At 40.0% G+C, this 24,781-nt stretch overlaps 2 protein-coding genes across 2 annotated transcripts; both read left to right on the forward strand.

Annotated features, from left to right (window-relative positions):
* Nucleotides 1-6,541: 6,541 nt before the first annotated feature.
* On the forward strand, nt 6,542-8,868 carry LOC103419182 (cytochrome P450 CYP82D47-like). Its single transcript, XM_008357300.4, has 2 exons — nt 6,542-7,617; nt 8,041-8,868. Exons 1-2 carry the CDS (start codon nt 6,634-6,636, stop codon nt 8,674-8,676), a joined length of 1,620 nt encoding a protein of 539 aa, XP_008355522.4. The 5' UTR covers nt 6,542-6,633; the 3' UTR covers nt 8,677-8,868.
* Nucleotides 8,869-10,230: 1,362 nt separating this feature from the next.
* On the forward strand, nt 10,231-12,489 carry LOC103419195 (cytochrome P450 CYP82D47-like). Its single transcript, XM_008357311.4, has 2 exons — nt 10,231-11,276; nt 11,706-12,489. The coding sequence occupies exons 1-2, from the start codon at nt 10,308-10,310 to the stop codon at nt 12,339-12,341; spliced, it is 1,605 nt and encodes a 534-aa protein (XP_008355533.3). The 5' UTR covers nt 10,231-10,307; the 3' UTR covers nt 12,342-12,489.
* Nucleotides 12,490-24,781: the final 12,292 nt, after the last annotated feature.

Below are 24,781 nucleotides of genomic sequence, written 5' to 3' on the forward strand. Positions count from 1 at the left end.
ATCCATATGCGTATTACCATAAATGATTATTGTGAACTGTGAATGGCTTGATCCTTGCTTAGGGTACGTAGGCAGTCTAACGAGACGTTAGATGCAACCATATAAAATATGGGAACGAATAATCGAGACAATAGTCTAGTTTGGGAAATTGAGTAGTTTGAGGGACATTGGTGGAAAGTTTATAAGATTTGACCCTATGTGTTTAGTGGTTAAATGTCGATCATAAATCATATTGAAGTAAGGAAAGGGAATTAATTGATAGTTAATTTAACTAGTGTTTAATTAGGCTTATCATCGATGATTACTCTCAAAAGTAAATAGTTTGTGAATGGGGCATTACAGTTTATGCATTCTAGACTATTTGTTTATATATTTATATATCTTGAAATATTTTGATATGTTTAAAGTTCAGCCTTACATCCTGGTATACCCATATGTATATTCCTTGAACATAATGATTATGAACGCTCTGAAGTGCAAAGGTGAACGCAGGATGCAAAGGTAAGTTAAGGTAAGTATACGGTATTAGTTGATTTGATGGGGTTATGGTATGACTACATTTATGTTTTAAGCAACTCCGACTTTGTCACTTTGTCGTACAAGTTGCAATAATAGGTAACTCCGGTATTGTCGTACAGGTCGCTTATGAGTAGTACATGTCGTATTAGATGCATTTAAAGCTCATAAACATGCACCCCGGTGTTAGTGCTCCCGCCCGTGGCCAGGGCATAGTCCTTCACGTAATGTTCACCTCTCGCACCATGTGCTCACCTTGAATTCAAGGTAGATGCACATGTTTGTCGTACAAACCACTATAGGTGGTTCCGACTCGTAGGTGACTCTTCACGTGATCATAGCACTTGAGCGTATTCATTTACACCCAGTTATGTCGTACAGACCACTACTGTGGTTCCGACTCGTGTGCAGACGTAGTGCCGTATAGGTCACTAGAGGTGACTCCGGCTTATGTGCTAGCTTATGTGAGGAAATATGTGATGAACTAGTATATGTGATGAGATATGGATAAGTCGTATAGGTCACTATAGGTGACTCAGACTTACGAGCTAGCATATGTGATGAATATGTGACGAGCTAGCATATATGATGAATATGTGACGAGCTAGTATATGTAATGAATACGTTACGAGCTAACATATGTAATGAATATGTGATGAGCTAGCATATATGATGAATATGTGATGAGTTAATATATGTAATGAATATGTGATGAGCTAGCATATGTAATGAATATGTGATGAGCTAACATATGTAATGAATATGTGACGAGCTAGCATATGTGATGAATATGTTATGAGCTAGCATATATGATGAATATGTGATGAGCTAGCTTATGTGAGGAAATATGTGATGAACTAGTATATGTGACGAGATATGGGTAAGTCGTACATGTCACCCTAGGTGACTCCGACTTACTAGTATATGTGACGAGATATGGGTAAGTCGTACAGGTCACCCTAGGTGACTCCGACTTGCGTACTAGCATGAGTTATGAATCACATGATTATTTAATATTATTGATGAGATGCTGTGTTGTGCTATATTATGATTTTTCTGGAAATTATACAGGTGTTGTAGAGAGGGATTATAATGTTTTATATGGTTTCTATTAAAATATTACTTATTGGGCCACTCACCCTTGTCTTGGCTTCACCCTCCAAATCTTATTAGCTGAGTTTTCTTATCGTCGAAGATTCGTGGCGATTCTTAGTACGGGAGATTATTTTGAAGGTACGATTCCCAATTCATTTTTCTGTAGTTACTTATGCTCTAACATCACGTGTGTAGTGGGTTTATTCCCGCTCACCAGTGCACTCTGGTATTTAGGCACTCTTAGGTTTAAATTTATTCACAATTTTTCCACATCATCACACTTTATGGCTTCGTCACCTTCCAGGTGTCGGCCATCACAACTTGATTCGAAGTCCTAGTGGACATTCCGGGTCGGGGTGTGTCACTAACGGTGTGAGAATATGTCATCAGAGTAGACAGAATGTTCACTTTTCTTCATCGGTCTTCTCACTGTTCGTCGGTTGTAGTTTCATCGGAAATTGGATTTTTCTTTGAAAGATTTCAAACAATTAATACAGAGCCATTCGTAACCAATTTTCACACAAAGGAATCAAATATTGCTCGGAGTTTATAAAGTCTCTAGAAACTACATATCATCGACTCATATTTCAGTTAGCCGTAAACATCGAAACGTAATATCAACGATCCGAACTGTTTATTTTTCCGTATTCGCTAAAATGTCATGTTTTCAAAAAAGAAATATGAAAAATGAAATCTGGTAAGAAGAATGGACATAAACGACAATTGACCATTAAATATAAATCTAGGGTTTATGGATTATGGTGTCGAATCATGGAGTTGACCTCTTCGCGAAGTTTGTAAAGCTTGTCACTACGAGTGATTATATATATTTTTTACATTTTTTTACACTTCTACATTAATTATTATGAATTTTTATTTATTTTCACTCAAACAAAAATTACTATTGATGAGGTTTGGATGGTTTATAAAATCTAGACGACGATGTAACTATCGGCTAAGCGTAGAGGATGCAATCACAATCATTTACACATTCTTTCACAATTTTCACACTTGAACATTAATTATTATGAATTTTTATTTATTTGAATTCCCCTAAAAGTACTATTCATGGGGGTTTGTAGGGTTATAAAAATTCAAACAACGATGTACCCATCGTCGAGTGTAGATGCGATCACGAGCGTGTGTATATTATATTTTTTTTCTTTCACATTTTTCACTCTTGTAAATCAATTATTGTGAATTTTTAATGTGCTTTGGTATTTTTAATGTGCTTTGAAAATAATGTGACTATTGTAGTATGATTTTTTAGTTTAAAAATTATTAAACTAATTTTTTTCTTAACGGGTTGAAACGGGTTTACCTGCGAGTAAACTTGTTAAGAACTCTGTTATTAACGTGTAATCCGATAGCGACCCGATTAGTTGACGTGTTGATTCAAAAATTGTTACATTCATGTCGTTTAGATCGAGTTAACAGGTCGTGTAAGAAAGTGAACGATTGAGTGGAACGAGGAGAGAGAGTGAGGCGTGAGAGAGATGTGTTAGAGCATCTCCAAAGGCGATTTCAAAATCCTATATGGAAAGCCACTACGAAAATTTGGCATCAAAAGTCTCTCCAACCGAAATGTTATTTGCTTATTGGATTTGAAGGCTTTGTGATTTGGCATCAAACTTGACATCTATGTCAAATTTATTTTTATTCATTTTAATAGTGAGTTTCTTATTCTATTAACATTTCAACCAATAGAAATTTTGTTTCAATCTTTTTTTAATAATTAAAACCATTTAAAGCTCTATTTAAATAATAAAATAACATTTGATAATTCAGTTGGAGAAGTACAAAATTTAACATAAGACTTTAGATTGCCACATCAACCATCATTTGTAATTTGACTCTTACAATTTGATATTTCCTTTGGAGATGACCTTAGAGCACTTCCAGTGTAGTAAACCTCCTCCCATGCTACAGGCAACTCAATCCCCTTAGTGAACAGTAATTGCATGTAGTGAATATTAATTGTCCAAGTGCATCTTCACACCTAAACTGAATAGCCAGATAATTGGTATTAAAATATTATTATGTTTTTTTTATAAAATGATAAAAAAATAATTTATTTTTAATATATGATAATAATAAAAGATTGATTGAAAGTATTTTAAAATATTGAAATGTGATGTAAGGTGGAAGATTTATAGAAAGAATATTAAATTTTTTTTCAATTTTTACTGTAGTTTAAATTAATTATTGTATTTTTGGTTAATTTTTATTAATTTATCATGATGTCATCATTTCATCACATAAACAGGCCTTGGGCCTGTCGATTTATGCCTGGGAGAGAAACTGTGATCCCTCGGAGCCCAGTGGACTTTTGAAACGTTGGAGCCCTTTTGAAGGGGGAGGGGATTAACCCACTGTGTAGCTGTTCTTAGTGGATAACTTCTAATGGTGTTGTAGAAATGATGACTTCTGAGTGGGTATTTAAAACCCATCAGAAATAATCCACCTGCACATTGAACCGTTTCAAATGGGAGTAAAATTCTCTCTTCTTATTATCATTCCTTTAGGTCATCTCTAACTGAAGGGTCCAGAGGGCTGAAAATAGCCCAAAAATCATCTCCAACCCAGGGCTAGGCCAAATAGTTCTTGGGCCCCATTGGACAAAAAGAACCAAAGGGCCAACTGGGTGGCCTAAATGAACTAGCCAGCTAGCCCGGGCCGGGCCACAAAATTTAAACACAACAGCTAGATGACGTCAGTGTGACGCTAGCTAGCATCGGCTAGCTAACATCATGTTGACGTCAGTTACCGTTGGATTTGAATAAAAAAAAATTTGGGCCAAAAGTTTTTTAAAAAATTCTCATTTTTTTTCCTATAAATACCTAAGTCATTCCTACATCATTCTCACATAATTTTCACCATTCCTACACCATTTCAATTCTCATACCTCTTCCAATAATCTTTCCTTCAATTTTTTCAATAATTTTTAAATGGCCTCATCTGCAATGAAAGGTAGGGCTTGGACCAAAAAAGAAGATGAAACTCTTTGCAGGGCTGATAGATGAGTCTCGAAAGATAATGTGGAGGGGAGTTCTCAAACAAGTGAAGGTGTTTGGACTCGTGTGTCCAAAAAATGCTATGAGTTCTACGAAGACACTACTCCATTGAATACTCGAAACCACGAGAGTTGTTCTTCAAGATGGAAGAAACATCTTCATCCAAGTTTGAATAAATGGCATCAAGCACTATTAGCAGCCGCAAGTAGACATGAAAGCGGCGCCAATTACTACAATGAAGTAAGTGTTTTCACAATTTATATTAAATATTTAATTATATTACATTTAATTTCATAAATTAATTTCCTTTAACTTTTGTAATTATATTTAATTATATTACATTTAATTTCATAAATTAATTTCTTTTAATTTTTGTAATTATATTTTCTAGGTACGCTAAGTGGAGGAATTGGAGGGCAGCTTGAAACATTTTTAGTTTCACGGTTGTTGGAAAATTTGTAAAGGGTGGGTGTTATTTGAAGATCCACCTCAACATATAGTAGGTCCTATGCCGGTGTTCGGAACTTAATCCTCATCTGTAGATGGGGATGAAGATGGATCTTCTACCATTCAAGAAACAAGGGAAAATCTGTCTTCGGGTGAATGTTCCATACCTAGGGCTATGAGACGAAACAAGGCCCGAAGGTTGAAGGAAAAGGGTAAGGCAAATGTTGATTACGCCGCTCAATAGGAAGTGGCGGCCCCATTGCGATTAATGGTAGAGCAAAATGCCTTTGCCGCGGAAGAAATGAACCGTAGGCATGAAGTATGGGCCAAACCAATACAAGAAGAGATGGATGATAAGAATATGCAAAAGGAACACTTCGGATTACAGTCTAATGAGTAAGGCCTATTTTGATAAAAAAAAGAAGGAAATTATGGCCCATTGGCAGTTGTTTACCTCCGATTATACTCTTACAATGGCGGATGATGATGAAGATGATGTTGATTATGGACTCGAAATTTAACTTGTTGTATTTTTTAAATTTAAGTTGGTTTTTTTTTTAATTTTAGTTGTAGTTTTTAAATATAAGTTGTAGTTTTTAAATTTAAGTTGTTATAGTTTTTAAATGTAAATAATAAATTATGTTTGGCCCTATGATCCTTTGGTCATCGGTTGGAGATGGTTTTTTGTGACAGGACTATGTTTGGCCTTATAGCCTCTGTTGGAGATGATAAGAAATATAGCCTTGCAATGTTCATTAAAATATTAATTTTTTGGAAGACTCATTAAAATAATAATTTTTTGGAAGACCAAAGGGCTAAAACGAGTCATTTGACTCTCATTCGGTTAAAGATAGCTTTACCTTCCTTTCTTTCATACTTTTTTTTTGTCTTTATTCCTATATAAATAATTTAAAATAAAATTTTAACATAACTTTTTCGTAACTAGTTAAATAAATAAATACATAAAAGAGATAAAATAGAGATTATATGAGAAAAGAATTATGCTCCTTTCACATGTCCAAGGTGTCCAACGATTGTTCTGCATGAAACCTCTTTAAGGAGAGATTTTTCAATATTTATAACACGTAGTGTACCATTTGTATTCGCGACAGAACTAAAAATTTATCATCTTTAAAGCTGAATCAAGTTCCCAACGCAGCACAACAAACAAAGCCACTCTCACCACAGACCAAGGCAGTGGTGTACACTGCACGAGGTCAGATTTCAAATTTGAATGTGTGGCAGGTATTTTTACAAAGTAGAGCACAACTTGTTCGTTATAATTTCTAATAAAGTTCAATCTGTGATCACGTGTTCTTAAAATTGAGTACTTCAAAAAAATAATCAGTTACGAGTCGAAAAGTGGAACGAAATTTGAAATCCACGTAGAAGATTCACATGGCTACTCAGAACATTTTGATAATTTCATTACTACTAAAAATAAACATCAAATTTTGAGACGAGACGTGAAACCTTCCATATCAGATTTTTCTCTAAATTCACAAACAAACCCCTCTTTCATGTATCGCTGATTAAACAAACTAGGCAGCAAAGACTCCCCATGAAACAAATACCTATGGACTTCCACCTACCATCTCTTGTACCTTTTGTGGTAGCATCATTAGCCTTTTCATTGTTCCTCTACTCTATATTTTTGAAGTCAAGAAAAGCAGTCAGAAAACTACCACCGCAAGCCGGAGGTGCGTGGCCGATAATCGGTCACCTACCCTTGTTAGTACGTTCGTCTGAGCCACTACATGTGGTGATAGCTCAATTGGCGGACACGTACGGACCGATCTTCACTTTCATGTTCGGAGTGAAGAGAACCCTAGTTTTGAGCAGCTCGGAAATGGCGAAAGAGTGCTTAAAGACCTACGACAAAGTGTTTGCTAGCCGTGTAAGCTCTTTAGCCTCAGAAATCTTGGGCTACAACTATGCCTTCTTTCCCTTCAGCTCTTACGGCTACTACTTTAGTCATGTACAGAAGATGGTCATGGCGGAGGTCTTATCCCCCCACCGCGTCGAGATGCTCAAACACTTAAGAGAATCCGAAGTGAGTGCATCGATGAAAGAAATATACGATCGGTGGACGAAGAACAACAAGAGTAGTGGTTCCGATAAGGTGGTGGTACCGATGAAAGACTGGTTTGCGGAAATAAACCAGAACGTGGTCTTTAGAATGATTATCGGGAAACGAATTTCAGAAGCTACAAATTACACCCATGGAGACTTGATAGGGAGAGAGGTATTCAAGGATTGGCTTCGACTGAATGCTACTTTTGTACTGTCGGATGCGCTTCCGTTCTTGAGGTGGTTGGATTTGGGTGGCCATGAGAAGACCATGAGGAAGGTAGCAAAGGAGGTAGATCAAGTGCTTCAAGGATGGTTAGAAGAGCATAAGCAGAAGAAAAAGAGGACTGTTTCTAATGGAGTGAAAGGTGATGAGGAGGAGCGTGACTTCATGGATTTGATGCTTTCAGTTCTTGATGATGCAAAAGTTACCAATTCTTTTGAAGCTGACATTATCAACAAAGCTACCTCACTGGTACGTATGTGGAGTTTAGCATTTAATTGTTTAAATTTTCATTTTTGCTTTCTTTTCTTACACATTCATCTTTATTTATTTATGGCCATCAGATTGAATAAATGAGTAACGTTAAGAAGACATATTTATAACACATTAGTGTATATATCATCTTAATATCCTTATGTGTCAACTAATGCATATAATCAATATCCAATGAGATAAACTCATTAATTGCCGTAGTATCATTTACAACATCAGATTGTATACAAATGTATCACAAAAAAGTAGTCTCCTCAGCATTTTCCTTACTGAATGCATCTAATAATTCTATCGCCCTTCATCGATAAGCATAGGGTTTCATTTATTAGAAAGTGTGTCTGCAAGTGTGTAAATTTTGTTTGTACAAATACTATTGTTGAATTTTACGTACTTCTCTTGCAGAGTCTTCTTCTAGCAGGTGTAGATGTGACGACAGGGACATTAACATGGGCACTGTCTCTACTTCTTAACAGCCCTAAAACTCTAAAAAAGGTCCAGGAAGAGATAGACCAAAATATTGGCAGAGAGAGGGCAGTAAAAGAATCGGACGTCGACAACTTAGTCTATCTCCAAGCCGTTATCAAAGAAACGCTCCGTTTATACCCTCCCGGACCAACCTTATTGCCCCATGCATCCAATGAAGATTGCGTTCTAGCCGGCTACCATATCCCAGCAAACACTCGCGTCCTCGTCAACGTATGGAAGATTCATCGAGACCCGAAGGTCTGGCCCGATCCAAATGAGTTTCGACCTGAACGATTCTTCACAACACACAGCTACATTGATATTAAAGGTCAGGATTTTGAGTTGATACCGTTTGGCAGTGGAAGAAGAATGTGCGCCGGAATAGCACTTGCCCTCAGGATTATGCCATTGACACTCGCTTCTTTGCTTCATGGATTTGAAATCGCAACTCCGACGGGTGAGCCAGTTGACATGCGTGAGTCGATGGAATTTACCAACCATAGAACCTCCCCACTTGACGTCCTTCTCACTCCGCGCCTTCCTGCTCAAGTATATGAAGAGTATGGTAAATAAGGCAAATCTGCTTTGCTGGTATTTAGGGCACAGGTTACATGCAAGTGATGGCTAGAGTATTCATAAACTCACGGGGGGCATCACTACGTTTTGCATTAATTTGGTCACCTCTGGAATTATGTTACTAAATCATGGTTAAGTATTTGTTTTAAGGGGCTTTTAGATCTTAATAAATAAAAAAACCTTGTGCTACTGTTAGATCTAATTCAGGTGCTTTTCTTGATGACTTAGGTACACAAACTTTGGTTTTTGTTTTCTTATTATAACATGGATTTTTTTTTTGTTTTGGTCCATAAATGTTCTAGTTTTTTTCTATGCCCATTTTATCCCTACATTGCCATAATTGGTGAATTTCCGAAATATAGTAAATGCGTTGGAGATTATTATTATTATTTTTTTTGGTGAATTTCCTTATCATTCATTTCTTTAACAAGTTCCTTCCAGATCAGATTTTTTTTTTCGTTAAAAAGAATTTCATATTGAATATCTAGTCAAATTACAAGAAAATGACAATTATGGTAAATGCAAAAATAAACAAATATAATTCCTTTTTGCCATTTCATCCCTATCTCTTCCTTTAATGTGTTTGTACTAAGACCATCTCCAAACTTGGGCTAAAAGCCAAATTACCGCCCAAATTACCCCCCCAAACACTCTCCAACCCATGTTAAAATTTTAGGCTAAATGCCAAATATTATTTCTGGGCCAAATACTTCCCAGCTTTCCCCCCGGGCTAAATGCCAAATGTTTATCGGAATTTAAATTTTTTTAGATTAAAATGTTCATAAAATTAATTTACAATAATCTACATATTTATTTAAAAAAAAAATTGATTTAAGAAAAAAATTAGCCTAAGTTCATTCTTTAATAATTCCGGGCTAAAATTTTAGGGCAGAAGGGTTGGAGCAGAAAAGATGTTTCTGGGCTAAAAGCCAAATTTTCCGGGCTAAAAAATTTGGCTTTTAGCCCAAGGGTTGGAGATGGTCTAATATGGATTGGAGAATTTTTTTTTTTTTTTTTTTTTTTTTTTTTTTGTGAATTTCCTTATCATTCATTTCTTTAACAAGTTCCTTCCAGATCAGATTTTTTTTTCGTTAAAAAGAATTTCATACTGAATATCTAGTCAAATTACAAGAAAATGACAATTATGGTAAATGCAAAAATAAACATATATAATTCCTTTTTGCAATTTCATCCCTATCTCTTCCTTTAATGTGTTTGTACTATGGAATGGAGATATTTTTTTTTTTTGGTGAATTTCCTTATCATTCATTTCTTTAACAAGTTCCTTCCAGATCGGATTTTTTTTCTTTAGAAAGAATTTCATACTGAATATCTAGTCAAATTACAAGAAAATGACAATTATGGTAAATGCAAAAATGAACAAATATAATTTCTTTCTGCCATTTCATCCCTATCTCTTCGTTTAATGTGTTTGTACTAATATGGAATAAAACGCACAAGGAATTTACACCCTCCATTTACCATATATGTTTGGATACACTGAACCAGAATAATTAGAAAGTCTGTAACTTCTCCAAATTCACTATATAAAACAAAACAAAACCCCCATCCATATATCACTGACAAGACAAACAAGCTAGCTAAGGACTCCCCATCAAACAATCTCTATGGACTTCCACCTACCATCTCTTGTTCCTTTTGTGGTAGCATCATTGGCCTTTTCATTGTTCCTCTACTCTATAATTTTTAAGTCAAGAAAAGCAGTTAGAAAACTACCACCTCAAGCCAGAAGTGCGTGGCCGATAATTGGTCACCTACCCTTGTTAGTACGTTCGTCTGAGCCACTACATGTGGTGATAGCTCAATTGGCGGACACATACGGACCGATCTTCACTTTCATGTTCGGAGTGAAGAGAACCCTAGTTTTGAGCAGCTCGGAAATGGCGAAAGAGTGCTTAAAGACCTACGACAAAGTGTTTGCTAGCCGTGTAAGCTCTTTAGCCTCAGAAATCTTGGGCTACAACTATGCCTTCTTTCCTTTCAGCTCTTACGGCTACTACTTTAGTCATGTACAGAAGATGGTCATGGTGGAGGTCTTATCCCCCCACCGCGTCGAGATGCTCAAACACTTTAGAGAATCCGAAGTGAGTGCATCGATGAAAGAAATATACGATCGGTGGACGAAGAACAACAAGAGTAGTGGTTCCGATAAGGTGGTGGTACAGATGAAGGACTGGTTTGCGGACATAAACCAGAACGTCGTCTTTAGAATGATTATCGGGAAACGAATTTCAGAAGCTACAAATTACACCCATGGAGACTTGATAGGGAGTGATGTATTCAAGGATTGGCTTCGACTGAATGCTACTTTTGTACTGTCGGATGCGCTTCCGTTCTTGAGGTGGTTGGATTTGGGTGGCCATGAGAAGACCATGAGGAAGGTAGCAAAGGAGGTAGATCAAGTGCTTCAAGGATGGTTAGAAGAGCATAAGCAAAAGAAAAAGAGGACTGTTTCTAATGGAGTGAAAGATGATGAGGAGGAGCGTGACTTCATGGATTTGATGCTTTCAGTTCTTGATGATGCTAAAGTTACCAATTCTTTTGAAGCTGACATTATCAACAAAGCTACCTCACTGGTACGTATGTGCAGTTTAGCATTTAATTGTTTAAATTTTCATTTTTGCTTTCTTTTCTTACACATTCATCTTTATTTATAGCCATCAGATTGAATAAATGAGTAATGTGAAGGAGACGTATTTATAACACATTAGTGTATATATCATCTTAATATCCTTGTGTGTCAACTAATGCATACAACCAATATCCAATGAGATAAACTCATTAATTGACGTAACATGTACGCATCATTTACAACATCAGATTGTATACAAATGTATCACAAAAAAGTAGTCTCCTCAGCATTTTCCTTACTGAATGCATCTGATAATTCTATCGCCCTTCATCGATAAGCATAGGGTTCCATTTATTAGAAAGTGTGTCAGCAAAAATGTGTAAATTTTGTTTGTACAAATGCTATTGTTGAATTTTACGTACTTCTCTTGCAGAGTCTTCTTCTAGCAGGTGTAGATGTGACAACAGGGACATTAACATGGGCACTGTCTCTACTTCTTAACAGCCCTAAAACTCTAAAAAAGGTCCAGGAAGAGATAGACCAAAATATTGGCAGAGAGAGGGCAGTAAAAGAATCAGACGTCGACAACTTAGTCTATCTCCAAGCCGTTATCAAAGAAACGCTCCGTTTATACCCTCCCGGACCAACCTTATTGCCCCATGCATCCAATGAAGATTGCGTTCTAGCCGGCTACCATATCCCAGCAAACACTCGCGTCCTCGTCAACGTATGGAAGATTCATCGAGACCCGAAGGTCTGGCCCGATCCAAATGAGTTTCGACCTGAACGATTCTTCACAACACACAGCGACATTGATGTTAAAGGTCAGGATTTTGAGTTGATACCGTTTGGCAGTGGAAGAAGAATGTGCGCCGGAATAGCACTTGCCCTCAGGATTATGCCATTGACACTCGCTTCTTTGCTTCATGGATTTGAAATCGCAACTCCGACGGGTGAGCCAGTTGACATGCGTGAGTCGATGGAATTTACCAACCATAGAACCTCCCAACTTGAAGTCCTTCTCACTCCGCGCCTTTCTGCTCAAGTATATGAAGAGTATGGTAAATAAGGAAAATCTGCTTTGCTGGTATTTAGGGCACAGGTTGCATGCAAGTGATGGTTAGAGTATTCATAAACTCACGGGGGGCATCACTACGTTTTTCATTAATTTGGTCACCTCTGGAATTATGTTACTAAATCATGTTTAAGCATTTGTTTTAAGGGGCTTCTAGATCTTAATAAATAAAAAACCTTGTGCTACTGTTAGATCTTCAGGTGCTTTTCTTGATGACTAAGGTACACAAACTTTGGTTTTTGTTTTCTTATTATAACATGGATTTTTTTTTTGTTTTGGTCCATATGAGAAAATATGCCCGCGCGTTGCTGCGGGACTTGAAAGTTTTAGTCGCAACAGGCATGAATAGTTTTCACACAAAACAACTAAAAAGACGTAGTTGTAGACATCGAAATTTTGGTAAATAAATGTTGACCGATAAATCAAAGTTTCAGCGCTCATGTATTACATAAATTTTACACGCAGCGTGTGTCTAAACAAAAAATCGAGAATCATCGGAAAAGTCATCAAACAGGACACGTGTCAACACCTGGCAGAAACGACTTATTTCATCTGGAATATTATATTCAAAATTAGGCCTTGGAAAATTCTATAAATAGAAGCCAATTTCATTCATTTGGAAACCAATTCATATTACACCTTGAAGCTCTGAAGCTCTGAAACTTCGAAGCTCTCAAGCATCCAGGTTCCTTAAGAATCAAGAAAGCCTTCTTCGTTCTTCGTTCATCATTCTTCCAAGATCAAGCCTCGACGGCCCCTTGGATCAACAATCATCCACCTTCAAGATCAAGCCCCGACGGCCCTTGAAGAAAGTGTTCTTCGTTATTCGTTCATCGTTCTTCTAAGATCAAGCCCCGACGGCCCCTTGGATCAACAACATCAACAAATCCACACGTCCAACCGTTCTTCAAGATCAAGCCCAAAAGTCCCTGGAGATCCGTTCATCACTGTTCTTCAAAGATCAAGCCCAAAAGCCCCTTTGAAGATCTGCTCAAATCCACCTTCAAAGATCAAGCCCAAAAGCCCTTGAAGAAACTTCCAACTATTCATCCAAGATCAAGCCTCGACGGCCCTTGGATCAACGAAACATCCACAAATCAACACCTTACGGAGATCGAATCAGAGGATCAAGATAGAGAGATTGTAACCCAAAATCATCAAAATACAAATATTTGTTTGTGCACGTTGTTCTTGTCTATTTCGTTTCAGGAAATTTTCGTGTTTACAAATTTGGCACGCCCGGTGGGACAATCTCTACCTCTAATCTTTTTCTCCGTTCAAGGAATCCAAACACACCTCAAAGTCAATGGCATCAAGCAAGGGACAAGCCGTTCTCGCAACCACTGCGGGAAGGATCCTAAGCACTTATGCCGCAAACGGACAATCCATTGGCACCACAACCGCACCTCAACATGCCACTTCAAAGTTGGTGCCGCTAAAAGAGCAAGGGGAGCATCAAAGGTGTGAGTTTGTCATCAACCTGACCTCGCTAGGGGCACCAAAGCATGCTGCTGAGGCACACAAGATGACATCCCAAAACAGCCAACGATGTTCTTCGTCAGCATCTTGGATGTCTAAAGGAAAGTCACGTCTATTGGTTGCACAAGTCATGACCATCGGCGTTACCTCCATCGAAGAACAACTGGCTCAAATGAATGAAGCAATCGCAAGGCTAACCTGAACTGTGGAAGAAAAAGACTTGCAAATTGCAGCACTAGTTAACCGATTGGAGGCACATGACGGCGAGAAACCCGACCCAGAAGATGAGCCTACGGTAGAGAGAATCGATGCGAAGCCGGAGCCAAACCAAGCAGCGGCACTCATGGGATCTCTTTCTATCCAGCAGCTGCAAGAGATGGTCACCAACACCATCAAGGCACAGTACGAAATGAGCTCAACTACCTTCGGGTTGTACTCGAAGCCGTATTCAAAGAAGATCGACGCCTTAAGGATGCCGATAGGTTATCAACCGCCAAAGTTCATGAAATTTGATGGAAAGGGAAACCCGAAACAACACGTCGCCCACTTTGTTGAAACTTGCAACAACGCAGGGACCGAAGGGGACTACCTCGTCAAGCAGTTTGTGCGCTCGCTGAAAGGAAACGCCTTTGAGTGGTACACGGACCTAGAGCCTGAGTCCATCAACAGCTGGGAGCAATTGGAGCGGGAATTCCTCAACCATTTCTACAACACTCGCCGCACTGTGAGGATGCTAGAGTTAACGAGCACAAAACAATGGAAAGATGAGCCGGTCATTGACTACATCAACAGATGACGCACTCTAAGCCTCGACTGCAAAGACAGGCTCTCGAAGACCTCTTCAATCGAGATGTGCGTCCAAGGTATGCAATGGGGTTTGCAATACATCCTTCAAGGCATTAAACCACGGACATTCGAAGAGCTAGCCACCCGCGCCCATGACATGGAGTTAAGCATCGCCCATCATGGGGAGAAAGAACCGATCTCTGACTACAAGATTGACAAAGTTCTTGAGACAAAGGTGGAGAAGGCTGCGTGGAAATCCACTAAGGAAGCAATGACGGTCAACATAACTCCCGTCAAAATCCCTACACGAGGCAAGGCGATTCAAACCGAAACTTTTCGTGATCAAGAGATGCGTAGACGCACTTTGAAGGAGCTCGAGGAGAAGACTTATCCATTCCCCAACTCTGATGTGGTTGCCATGTTAGAAGACTTGCTGGAAAAGAAGGTGATCAGCTTGCCTGAGTGCAGACGGCCAGAAGAGATGAATCGCACTGACAGTCCAAGGTACTGTAAATTCCACCGCTTCATCAGCCATCCAACAGAAAAATGCTTCGTACTGAAAGATCTCATCACGAAGCTAGCTCAGAAAGGAATCATCGAGCTAGATCTTGACGAGGTGGTGAAGTCAAACTATACCACCATCACTTCTGGCTTTTCCAACTCAAAGTTTTCACCTCAACCGCTGGGGGCATCCTCAAAGACAAGCAAAGTTGAAGGATGGACTCAAGTCACTCCTAAGAAATTGCACAAGAAGCATACGTCTCGTCCACAAGTCCGCCAATCGGAAAGGGGGCAAAGCAGCTCTTGTCAACCTTCAAAGCAACGTGAACGTGTTGAAGATGATGAAATTGCGACACAAAGATCGTCCGTTGCCATCACGATGCGCGACTTCTTGCCCGAAGACTTCTTCAATCATGCGGTCAAAGCTTCTTGCTATGAAAATTGTGAGGAACGCCTCTCCAAAATTGCTTGACAAATCTACAAAAAAAAAAAATTCTCCTCGCCCGCACGAGTCTAAACTACATGGCACAAAGCTCCTGTTCTGCACGAGCATAAAAGGCAACACCAATGCTCCTTGTTCGCACGAGCCTAAACTGCACGAACCAATGCTCCTTGTTCGCACGAGCCTAAACTACACGAACCAAAGCTCCTTGTCCACACGAGCCTAAACTGTAGGACACGAGGCTCCTCGCCTGCATGAGCCTAAACTGCATGACACAAAGCTCCTGGTTTGCACGAGCATAAAAGGCAACACCAAATGCTCCTTGTCTGCACGAGTCGAAACTGCAAACGACACCAACACTCCTTGCCTGCATGAGTTAAAACTGCAAATGGCACAAAAAAGAAAATACCAAAAAAAATATATAATATGTATGTATTTGAACTACGTTACGACTTGATCTCTTCTTTGGAGGGGTATGTAGGCAGCTTGAATATTCAAAATTTCGAGTTCACTCACATCAAAATATAAATAAATGTTTTATTAAAGAAAGTCAATTTTACAAAAAAAAAAAAAAAAAAAAAAAAAGGGAATATATATATATGTCTAGGCCCAGCACCAACAATGGTCCAGACAGATCCCATGGCCCATCCTCATTCAGCTCCTAAACCCAAGACCAAATATGGGCCCATCTCCTTCCTTGTCCACCAATTACAAATCCGGGCCCAGCTCTCAAAGCCCATCTTCACAAGTCTCACTCTCTCTGCTGAAATAGCTGCGGGGAATGTGAAACCGAGCGAATCGATGGTCTCGACGATCGTCATTCCTTCTCCACCGTTCCGCCACCAAACTCTCTTGCTTTCGCGCAACCATCAAAATGAAGACAACGAACAGTGAAGAAACAGTGACTAAGTATGTCTTGGATTGGGCCGAGTTGACCCAGGAGTGCCTGATCAACATCTTGGGTCAGCTCACCCTGGAGCACTGATGGAGTGCGCTGATGCTGGTCTGTAAGCCGTGGCTGCAGGTGTGCAAGGATCCCTGCCTCAACTCCGCCTTCGACCTTGAGCGGCGGATCGATTCCATGATCTGATCTGTCGTCTATTGGAGCGCGGGCTCGTTGAAACAGATTCGCACCAGGCACTGCTCCAACCAGTCCTTCCCGCCACAGTCCACTGCCAAAACCCAATTCCAGCAACCGTTGGAGCCGTGTCCAATCCTCCCGGAAAGAGAAGCTCGACGACGCTCTAATCCAGGAACAAGCTCTCGCCGAAGCAATTCTGTTCCAACAGCAACGAGCAGGACCCTTCTGCCATCGATGAGATTGGGTTGTGGTATTGTTGTCAGAAGGGCTAAAAAATAGATGGTTAATGAGCAGAGAACCCCTTTAATGGTTGCTGCTACATATGTTGTCGAAGCTCAGAGACGCAACAATGCCGATAAGGTTGATATGGAGAGCCACAGCTTTTACGATGTCGTCGAGATCAACGGCGACATCGTCGTTTCGTTACGTCTGCATCCGGGCTATGGCATCAAAGGCCCAAGCCCAACATGTGGACTTCAAGGCCCGAGACAAAACAGAATTCCTCAAGACACCCAACAAGAAATGCAGCCCAGGCCCAATCTCTCTCTACTCCACCCGCAAATAACGATATCTGAAGGAAGACAATCATTTGTACTCTCTACTTGTAGCAATGACTTGGCGACTGGATCTCGAGCAAGTTCTTATGTTCTCCTTCCATAGATTTGCAGTCTTGTGGAGTCTGCTCAAAGCTTTTAAACAGAGAGATCTTCATGGTGCAAACGGTGGTGATGCAGTGCATCATCTGGGCACCCTCTCCGTTGTGCAACGCCTAAGTCCAGCGAGGAACCCAGCTCCGAAGCGTTGGCACCGTCTGTCCACATCTCTCTCAATCTCTCTCCTTCTAGAAGTTGAATAGCTCGTACATGCACTGTGTGTGTAGATGTGTAAACCCAGCTTTACACCCAGCTGAGCAGGAGCAGCTCACCATCAAATTCTTCCAATGTCAAAATCTGAGGCGCCTAATAACGAGCTCACTAACCGCGGCGACGGCGCATGAGCCATGGTGGAGCAGACCTCGCAGAGGCCGTTAAGTAACAACGTCTTAGCCGTCAAGAAGCCACCCGGACCGACACAGCAAGGTCGATGGACGGGGCCGCCGCATCCGCATGCCCATCATCTGCGCAACACGTGTCTTCCAGCTCACACGTGAGCTCAGCCACAAGTCCGACAGCCAGACCATCGAGTGGCTCATCCGCCAGGCTGAGCCCTCCATCATCACCGTCCCGATCCGTGCTAAGGCTTAGATAGATTGGCTTCATGTTCTGCAGAGTACTATAAGTAAGGTGCTCATTTTGCTAAATGGCGTACAGTTGTTAGCATTCCTTGTGGTCCTTCTGCTCTAGCTGTTAAGGAAGTTGCATGGAGACTTGCTCGTTATGCTGCCATTTCTCAAGACAATGATCTTGTGCCCATCGTAGAGCCTGAGATTCTTCTCGACAGGGACCACCCAATCGAAAGGACACTTGAAATTGCAGAGAAGTACTCTGCAATCAAATATGAGGAAGTTGTCATTGATAATTGTTGTATGATGCTTGTGAAGAATCCGGCACGCTCCTGCAACCTGGAAGTCGTACGACGAGACGCCATGTTCATGAAGAGGCGTTGTTTCCTCAGCCCTCACCTTCCTCCTACGTGCTCCACGAATCCATGGCCACCATGATAGCAGAGAACTTCAACGACCGCCGTCAAACGACTAGCCGGTCGTGAAGCTCGAAGCACCATCTTCTCGGCCTCCTTGCTCCGCTCCCTGCAAATTCCTCTACCCACCACCCAAATTTATACAGAAAAAATATATTAAAAAAAAAAAAAGGGGATGGTGGAGCAAAGTGGTGCTGGCACTACGTGAAAAAAAAGGGGGGCATCAGGCACCATGTGCAAAGAAAAAAAAAATAAAAAAAATAATATATATATATATAGATGGTGCATCTGGCACTACGTACCAGCAAAAAGAAAAAAAAAAGAAAAAAAAAATTGAGTGATAGTGGTAGTGCCAGCAAAAAGAAGAAAAAATAAAATAAAATAAAAAAAATAAAAAAAATAATAATAAACAAAATGATGAATATATATATGATAAAAAAAATGAAAAGCTGAGATTGCACCATGTGCGGGAAAAGAAAAGATAAAAAAAATGATGATGGAACTTGGTGCATCCAGCACCAAGAGAAAAAAAAAATTGCATTGAGAGAAATAAAGTCCGTTTTTTATTTATTTTTTCTGGAAATTTTACATAAATTTGCATTATACATACTTAAAAAAAAAATCAAATCAAATTTACAAGAGGGGATATTCAAGGACGATCAGGTGCCGCCTCACCACTCGGCAGAGCTCCAGAAATGAGAGGCGCTGGAGGTTGACTGTTTGAAGCCACACCACTCGGCGGAACTCCAGGAAGAAGAGGAGCTAAAGGTTGATCATTTGGAGCTTCATTACGCGGTACAGCCCCAGAAGAAGAAGGCAAATGCTGTTGGAACAAACCCACAAACCTCTGATGATCAAGTAAAATTTGACTGTCAGATTCCTGCATCTGGCTAATCTTCCTCTTCATGGTTGTAGCATAGTTATGTGCGAGCTTGTGCAACTGTTTATTCTCATGCTTAAGCCCTCTAATCTCCTGTTTGAGACTCATCACCTCAGCCGCCAATGATTCAACTTGACGGGTTCGAACAAATAGGCGTTGGGCTATATTAGACACAGAACCTGCACATTGAGAGCCAGAGAATCCTTAACAGCCAACTCATCAGACCGCTTGGAAAATAGTCTGTTATCTTTGGGAGTGACAAGGTTCCGAGCCACCACCGCAGCGGTCATATCATTCTTCATCATCGAATCCCCAACGGTAAGAGGACCAGTAGGGGATATGAAGGATGGGCGCCATATGTTATTTGGAGAAGACGGGGCTGCCTCTTCACCAATGTTCAAATCAAAACGACAGTCAGAGGGTCCAGACATTTTCAAAGGTGTTGAAGAAATAAGAAGTCGGACAAAATCAAGATCTTAGAAGTGCACGAAGGGAGTTTTCTACAAGCAAAAAAAAAATTCAAGTGTGCTTTGAAACGAACTGCGTGCCTCTATAAAAATCAACACTCGACGGGATTTCAGAGATTGAAGAAGCGAGCTTAGAATTCAAAGAGGCCAATTCAAAAAATCGAGGAAGCAAGCTCAGAAATCGGAGAAGCATCTTACTTTTCCAGAGGCGTTAGCACCCGTCACGTGCAAACTCAGCTTTACGGAAATCACGGGCAATTTGTTAAAGCGCCAATCCCAGATATCGAAGAGGCGCCGGTCTTTTTCAGCCTCGTCAGCACCCGGCACGCGCAAACTTAGCTTTACGGAAATCACGGGCAATTTGTCGAAGCGTCGATCCCAGATATCGAAGAGGCGCCAGTCTTTTTTAGCCTCGTCAATACCTGTCACATGCACACTCAGCTTGACGAAAATTACAGACAATTTGTCGAAGATTTCTGATAAAGAAGAAAGCACGTGAAGCCATACTGATCAATCACGCATTGGTTGCCGACACAAGTAAAAGAATAGTACCTCTACAGGTACTAAAGAATTTCCTATAACTGTCCACCTTCACCCTCCATAGCAAGGCAGACATACATAACCTTTCTTCATCTCCGAGAACCTTTCTTCATCTCCGAGAATGCCTTCCCAACGAAGCCTCTCGAGTCACTCAGTGTTTCTTATTCCTTGGGGTACCTCTGCTAACAAATGACACCAAAGAAAAAGTATCTCATATCACCAGGGTAGAAAGCAAGAGTATCTCATATCATGCGTTCTCCCTGTCATTTCCTTTGTCCTTGTTCTTACCTACAAAGACAAGGATAAAGAAAACAATATGCCGGAACCTCCACTCAAACTCGGATGCCACATTTGCCTGGAGAACAGATAAGGCAAGTGAAAATGATACCTTGCAGCATGTGGAGACAACGTGCAGAAGAAACAAGCAGAGAAGAATGCAGTCTTCACAGTCAGCTCAGCAGAAGGAGTCCGAGCTGAGGAACTCAAGAAGCTGCCACATCTGCCTGAAGAAACAAGCAAAGAAGAATGCAGCCTGCACAGTCAGCTCAGCAGAAGGAGTCCGAGCTGAAGAACTCGAGAAGATGCTACATTCTGCCAGAAGAATAGATAAGACAAGGGAAAATGATACATTGAAGCATGTGGAGACAAGCACAACAAAGCACGTGTCGATTCATCCGTTACTTCTTCAAAATCAAAAGTATCTCATATCATCAGGTTTGCAATCACTCTGGGTGGAGAACTCGTTTTAACCCTCAAATTCTTGGGTCGACTTGCTAGGCGTTGTGGGCTGCATGTGCCATTTCACCACCCTTGAATCAAATCCTTAAAGATCAAGTCACCAACTGGAAGAAGAGCCCATCAATCTTGAAGATCATACCGTTGACCAAACTGCTCAGGTGTGAATTAGAAAGATTGAACAAAGCAACAAGTCGTCACCTTCACCTCGTGCCTGCTTGCCATGTGTTCGAGTCAACCTTTAAGAATCAAGCCTCAACGGCCCTTGAAGAAGTTTCCGGCCAAATTCAAGATCAAGCCTCGACGGCCCTTGAAGAAATCACAAGTCCGATTCAAGATCAATTGTCTACCACTTTTGAATCAAAACCTAGTTCAAGAATAAGCTGTGGAAAATCAACAATTGGAGGAATCCAGAAAATCCTCCAACCTAGTTCAAGATCAAAGCTGTGGAAAGTCAACAAAGCGCAAAAAAAAAAAATACGTGCCGATTCATCCACTACCCAAGCCAAAGATCATCTACCACATGAAGCTCCTTGTGGTCCAATTTCAACCTTCAAGATCAAGCCTCGACGGCCCTTGAAGAAATTCCAAACAAATTCAAGATCAAGCCTTGACGGCCCTTGAAGAAACTTCCAGCCCAATTTAAGTTCAAGCCCCGACGGCCCTTGGATCGACATCTACAATAAGGGACTTCAAAACACATCTCCTACACATGACAAGCACATGTATACGACGCGCCTTAAAGTGGGGGCATTTGTAGACATCGAAATTTTGGTAAATAAATGTTGACCGATAAATCAAAGTTTCAGCGCTCATGTATTACATAAATTTTACACGTAGCGTGTGTCTAAACAAAAAATCGAGAATCATCGAAAAAGTCATCAAACAGGACACGTGTCAACACCTGGCAGAAACGACTTATTTCATCTGGAATATTATATTCAAAATTAGGCATTGGAAAATTCTATAAATAGAAGCCAATTTCATTCATTTGGAAACCAATTCATATTACACCTTGAAGCTCTGAAGCTCTGAAACTTCGAAGCTCTCAAGCATCCAGGTTCCCGAAGAATCAAGAAAGCCTTCTTCGTTCTTCGTTCATCATTCTTCCAAGATCAAGCCCCGACGGCCCTGTGAAGAACTTCCACCAAATTCAAGATCAAGCCCCGACGGCCCTTGAAGAAAGTGTTCTTCGTTATTCGTTCATCGTTCTTCTAAGATCAAGCCCCGACGGCCCCTTGGATCAACAACATCAACAAATCCACACGTCCAACCGTTCTTCAAGATCAAGCCCAAAAGCCCCTGGAGATTCGTTCATCACTGTTCTTCAAAGATCAAGCCCAAAAGCCCCTTTGAAGATCCGCTCAAATCCACCTTCAAAGATCAAGCCCAAAAGCCCTTGAAGAAACTTCCAACTATTCATCCAAGATCAAGCCTCGACGGCCCTTGGATCAACGAAACATCCACAAATCAACACCTTACGGAGATCGAATCAGAGGATCAAGATAGAGAGATTGTAACCCAAAATCATCAAAATACAAATATTTGTTTGTGCACGTTGTTCTTGTCTCTTTCGTTTCAGGAAATTTTCGTGTTAACAGTAGCACCTAAGAATCGATGAACAATTGGGACATCTTACTCATATGTGAGAGTCTCAATCCCTATTGGACAAAAGTCCTATTTCTTCTTCAAATTGAATCGGCATCATTGATCAAGCAATTAAACATTCCTAACGGCAAATAATTGACCCAAGAGTTGAGTAGATATATAAGGATTGGAAAAAGAGGACGCAATTAAACTATATAATTTAACAAAAGTAAAGGTCAACAGAACTCTTCGAATTAAACTATATATCTAATTTACCAGAAAACTTTGTAAAATTGATAGTTTACCTGATATAAGCACTTAATTTTCCTATTTAAAACAGTTTACCCATTCTTGATAAGTAAAATATAGCTTAAGCTTAATTTATTAACAGCTTAATGCAGTTCAAAAGTATTTTCTATTGTGGCGAGAAGGAGAAGCTACAGCCAACCCACCTTAACTTTTAACTTTTTCCATATGCATATGTACAGTTTACTTGCACCCTCATACCATGTGTCTTGAGCTATTATCTATCCTCCACTTGTAGCATTTTTGCTCTTCTGCACGAGAATCTTTTCAGCAAACAATTTCATTTGTTACCGTTTAATGGAGATGTCTTTTGCACGACTGGATTACAAAGGGAGAGAAAAACATTATTAGAAAAACACATTATACTCAAAATTATCACTAAATTTATTTTCAAACAAATCACAATACATTACACAAAGTGGATCCAACTCCAAGGCAAGGCTAAGCAAACACACAAACTGTATAAAAACCCAATAAAAGTAGATGTCACACCTTGATCCTGACATACGTTGGATCGACATGTGACGTCACTAAAAACCCGTATCTCTAACATACCCCACCTCCGGGAAAAGGCAAAACATAACTTAAGATCCAACTACGCAATAATTCTTCGTAGACTTTATGGCTGCATCTAACATCCTCGTTAGACTGTCTACGTACCCTAAATAGGGATCAAGCCGTTCGTAGTTCATTATTCACTGCACTCAAACATTCATCACATAAATCGTTATGTCCCAACAATATACCACAATGCATATCATGCAATATTTCAAAGAACAAATGACAAAGCACAATCATACTCTCTAGCCATATTTATCAACAAGTCTAATCATAACAATAACAATGATATTTCCACTTCATCCATCACATAAATCATCATGTTTCCCACATAAAATCACAATTCATAGCGTGTAGCGTATTAAAGAATTAACAATGCACAATATTATTCTCTAAAAACATTGATCAACTAAAATAATCATAATAACAACACTCATATCCAGCGTCATTCCACAATCCCGTCAATTAATCAATTCATGAATCAAAGATGCACGATCTTAGCATTTAATTATGTTAATCAATCAATGCGATAACATATCATTTCACGAATTTAACCAAGGAACTCTATATAATTTCCCACTTGGATTATGAATAATAACATGGTAATTCTAATTTGTATTCACAAGATCTTTTGTGGGTAATTCCCATTCACTCGAATTTAGGATTCTAAGATAACTTTACGGAAATGAATAAGAGCAAGGATTCCGGACCATTCAATAGAATCCAACACAATCGGGTTCCGGACCACTCAACGGAACCAAAATATCAAGCAGTTTCTCGTAATCTACCCAGACTTATCACATGTAAAGTCAATGCCTACATTATGGGAATGGTACACTGGCAAATTAGGCACTCAGATAAGCTGCGAGGCTCGGGTGAGTGACAATAACACAAGTATGTGATATTCAATAAAAACAAACCATCGATCACAATTTATAAACATCAAGTATAGAATCATGCTTTATGAAATCATAATCAAGTTGCTGAAAACTCCAAAGGAGTCACCCAGACATCCAACAGCTTTTCTAATTCAAACCACAAGATTCTCAAAATCCATCGTTCATATGTACATTAAAAACTAGGGCTAGAGAGACGCAGTTCGGCCGAAGCCTACATAAGTAACCAAACACAAAGTGCCCTCCCCAAAGCGGATTAACCAAGCAGAGTCACTCCTACACCTGTTAGGAAGTGATCACCCAATGTGGATTAACCAAGCATGATCACTCCTGAGCATACATGGCCATAAGGATCGCCCAACGCGGATTAACCAAGCGCGATCCACATATAGTATGGTCCCCCAATGTGAATTAACCAAGCATGACCACTAGTCACCCCCCCAATGTGGATTAACCAAGTAGGGTCAAGATAATCAGGTAGGTAGTGACCCCCTAACGCGGATTAACCAAGCAGAGTCATACCTACATAACTATTAGG

Source organism: Malus domestica, chromosome 04, assembly GCF_042453785.1.
Source record: "Malus domestica chromosome 04, GDT2T_hap1".
Lineage (NCBI taxonomy): Eukaryota > Viridiplantae > Streptophyta > Magnoliopsida > Rosales > Rosaceae > Malus > Malus domestica.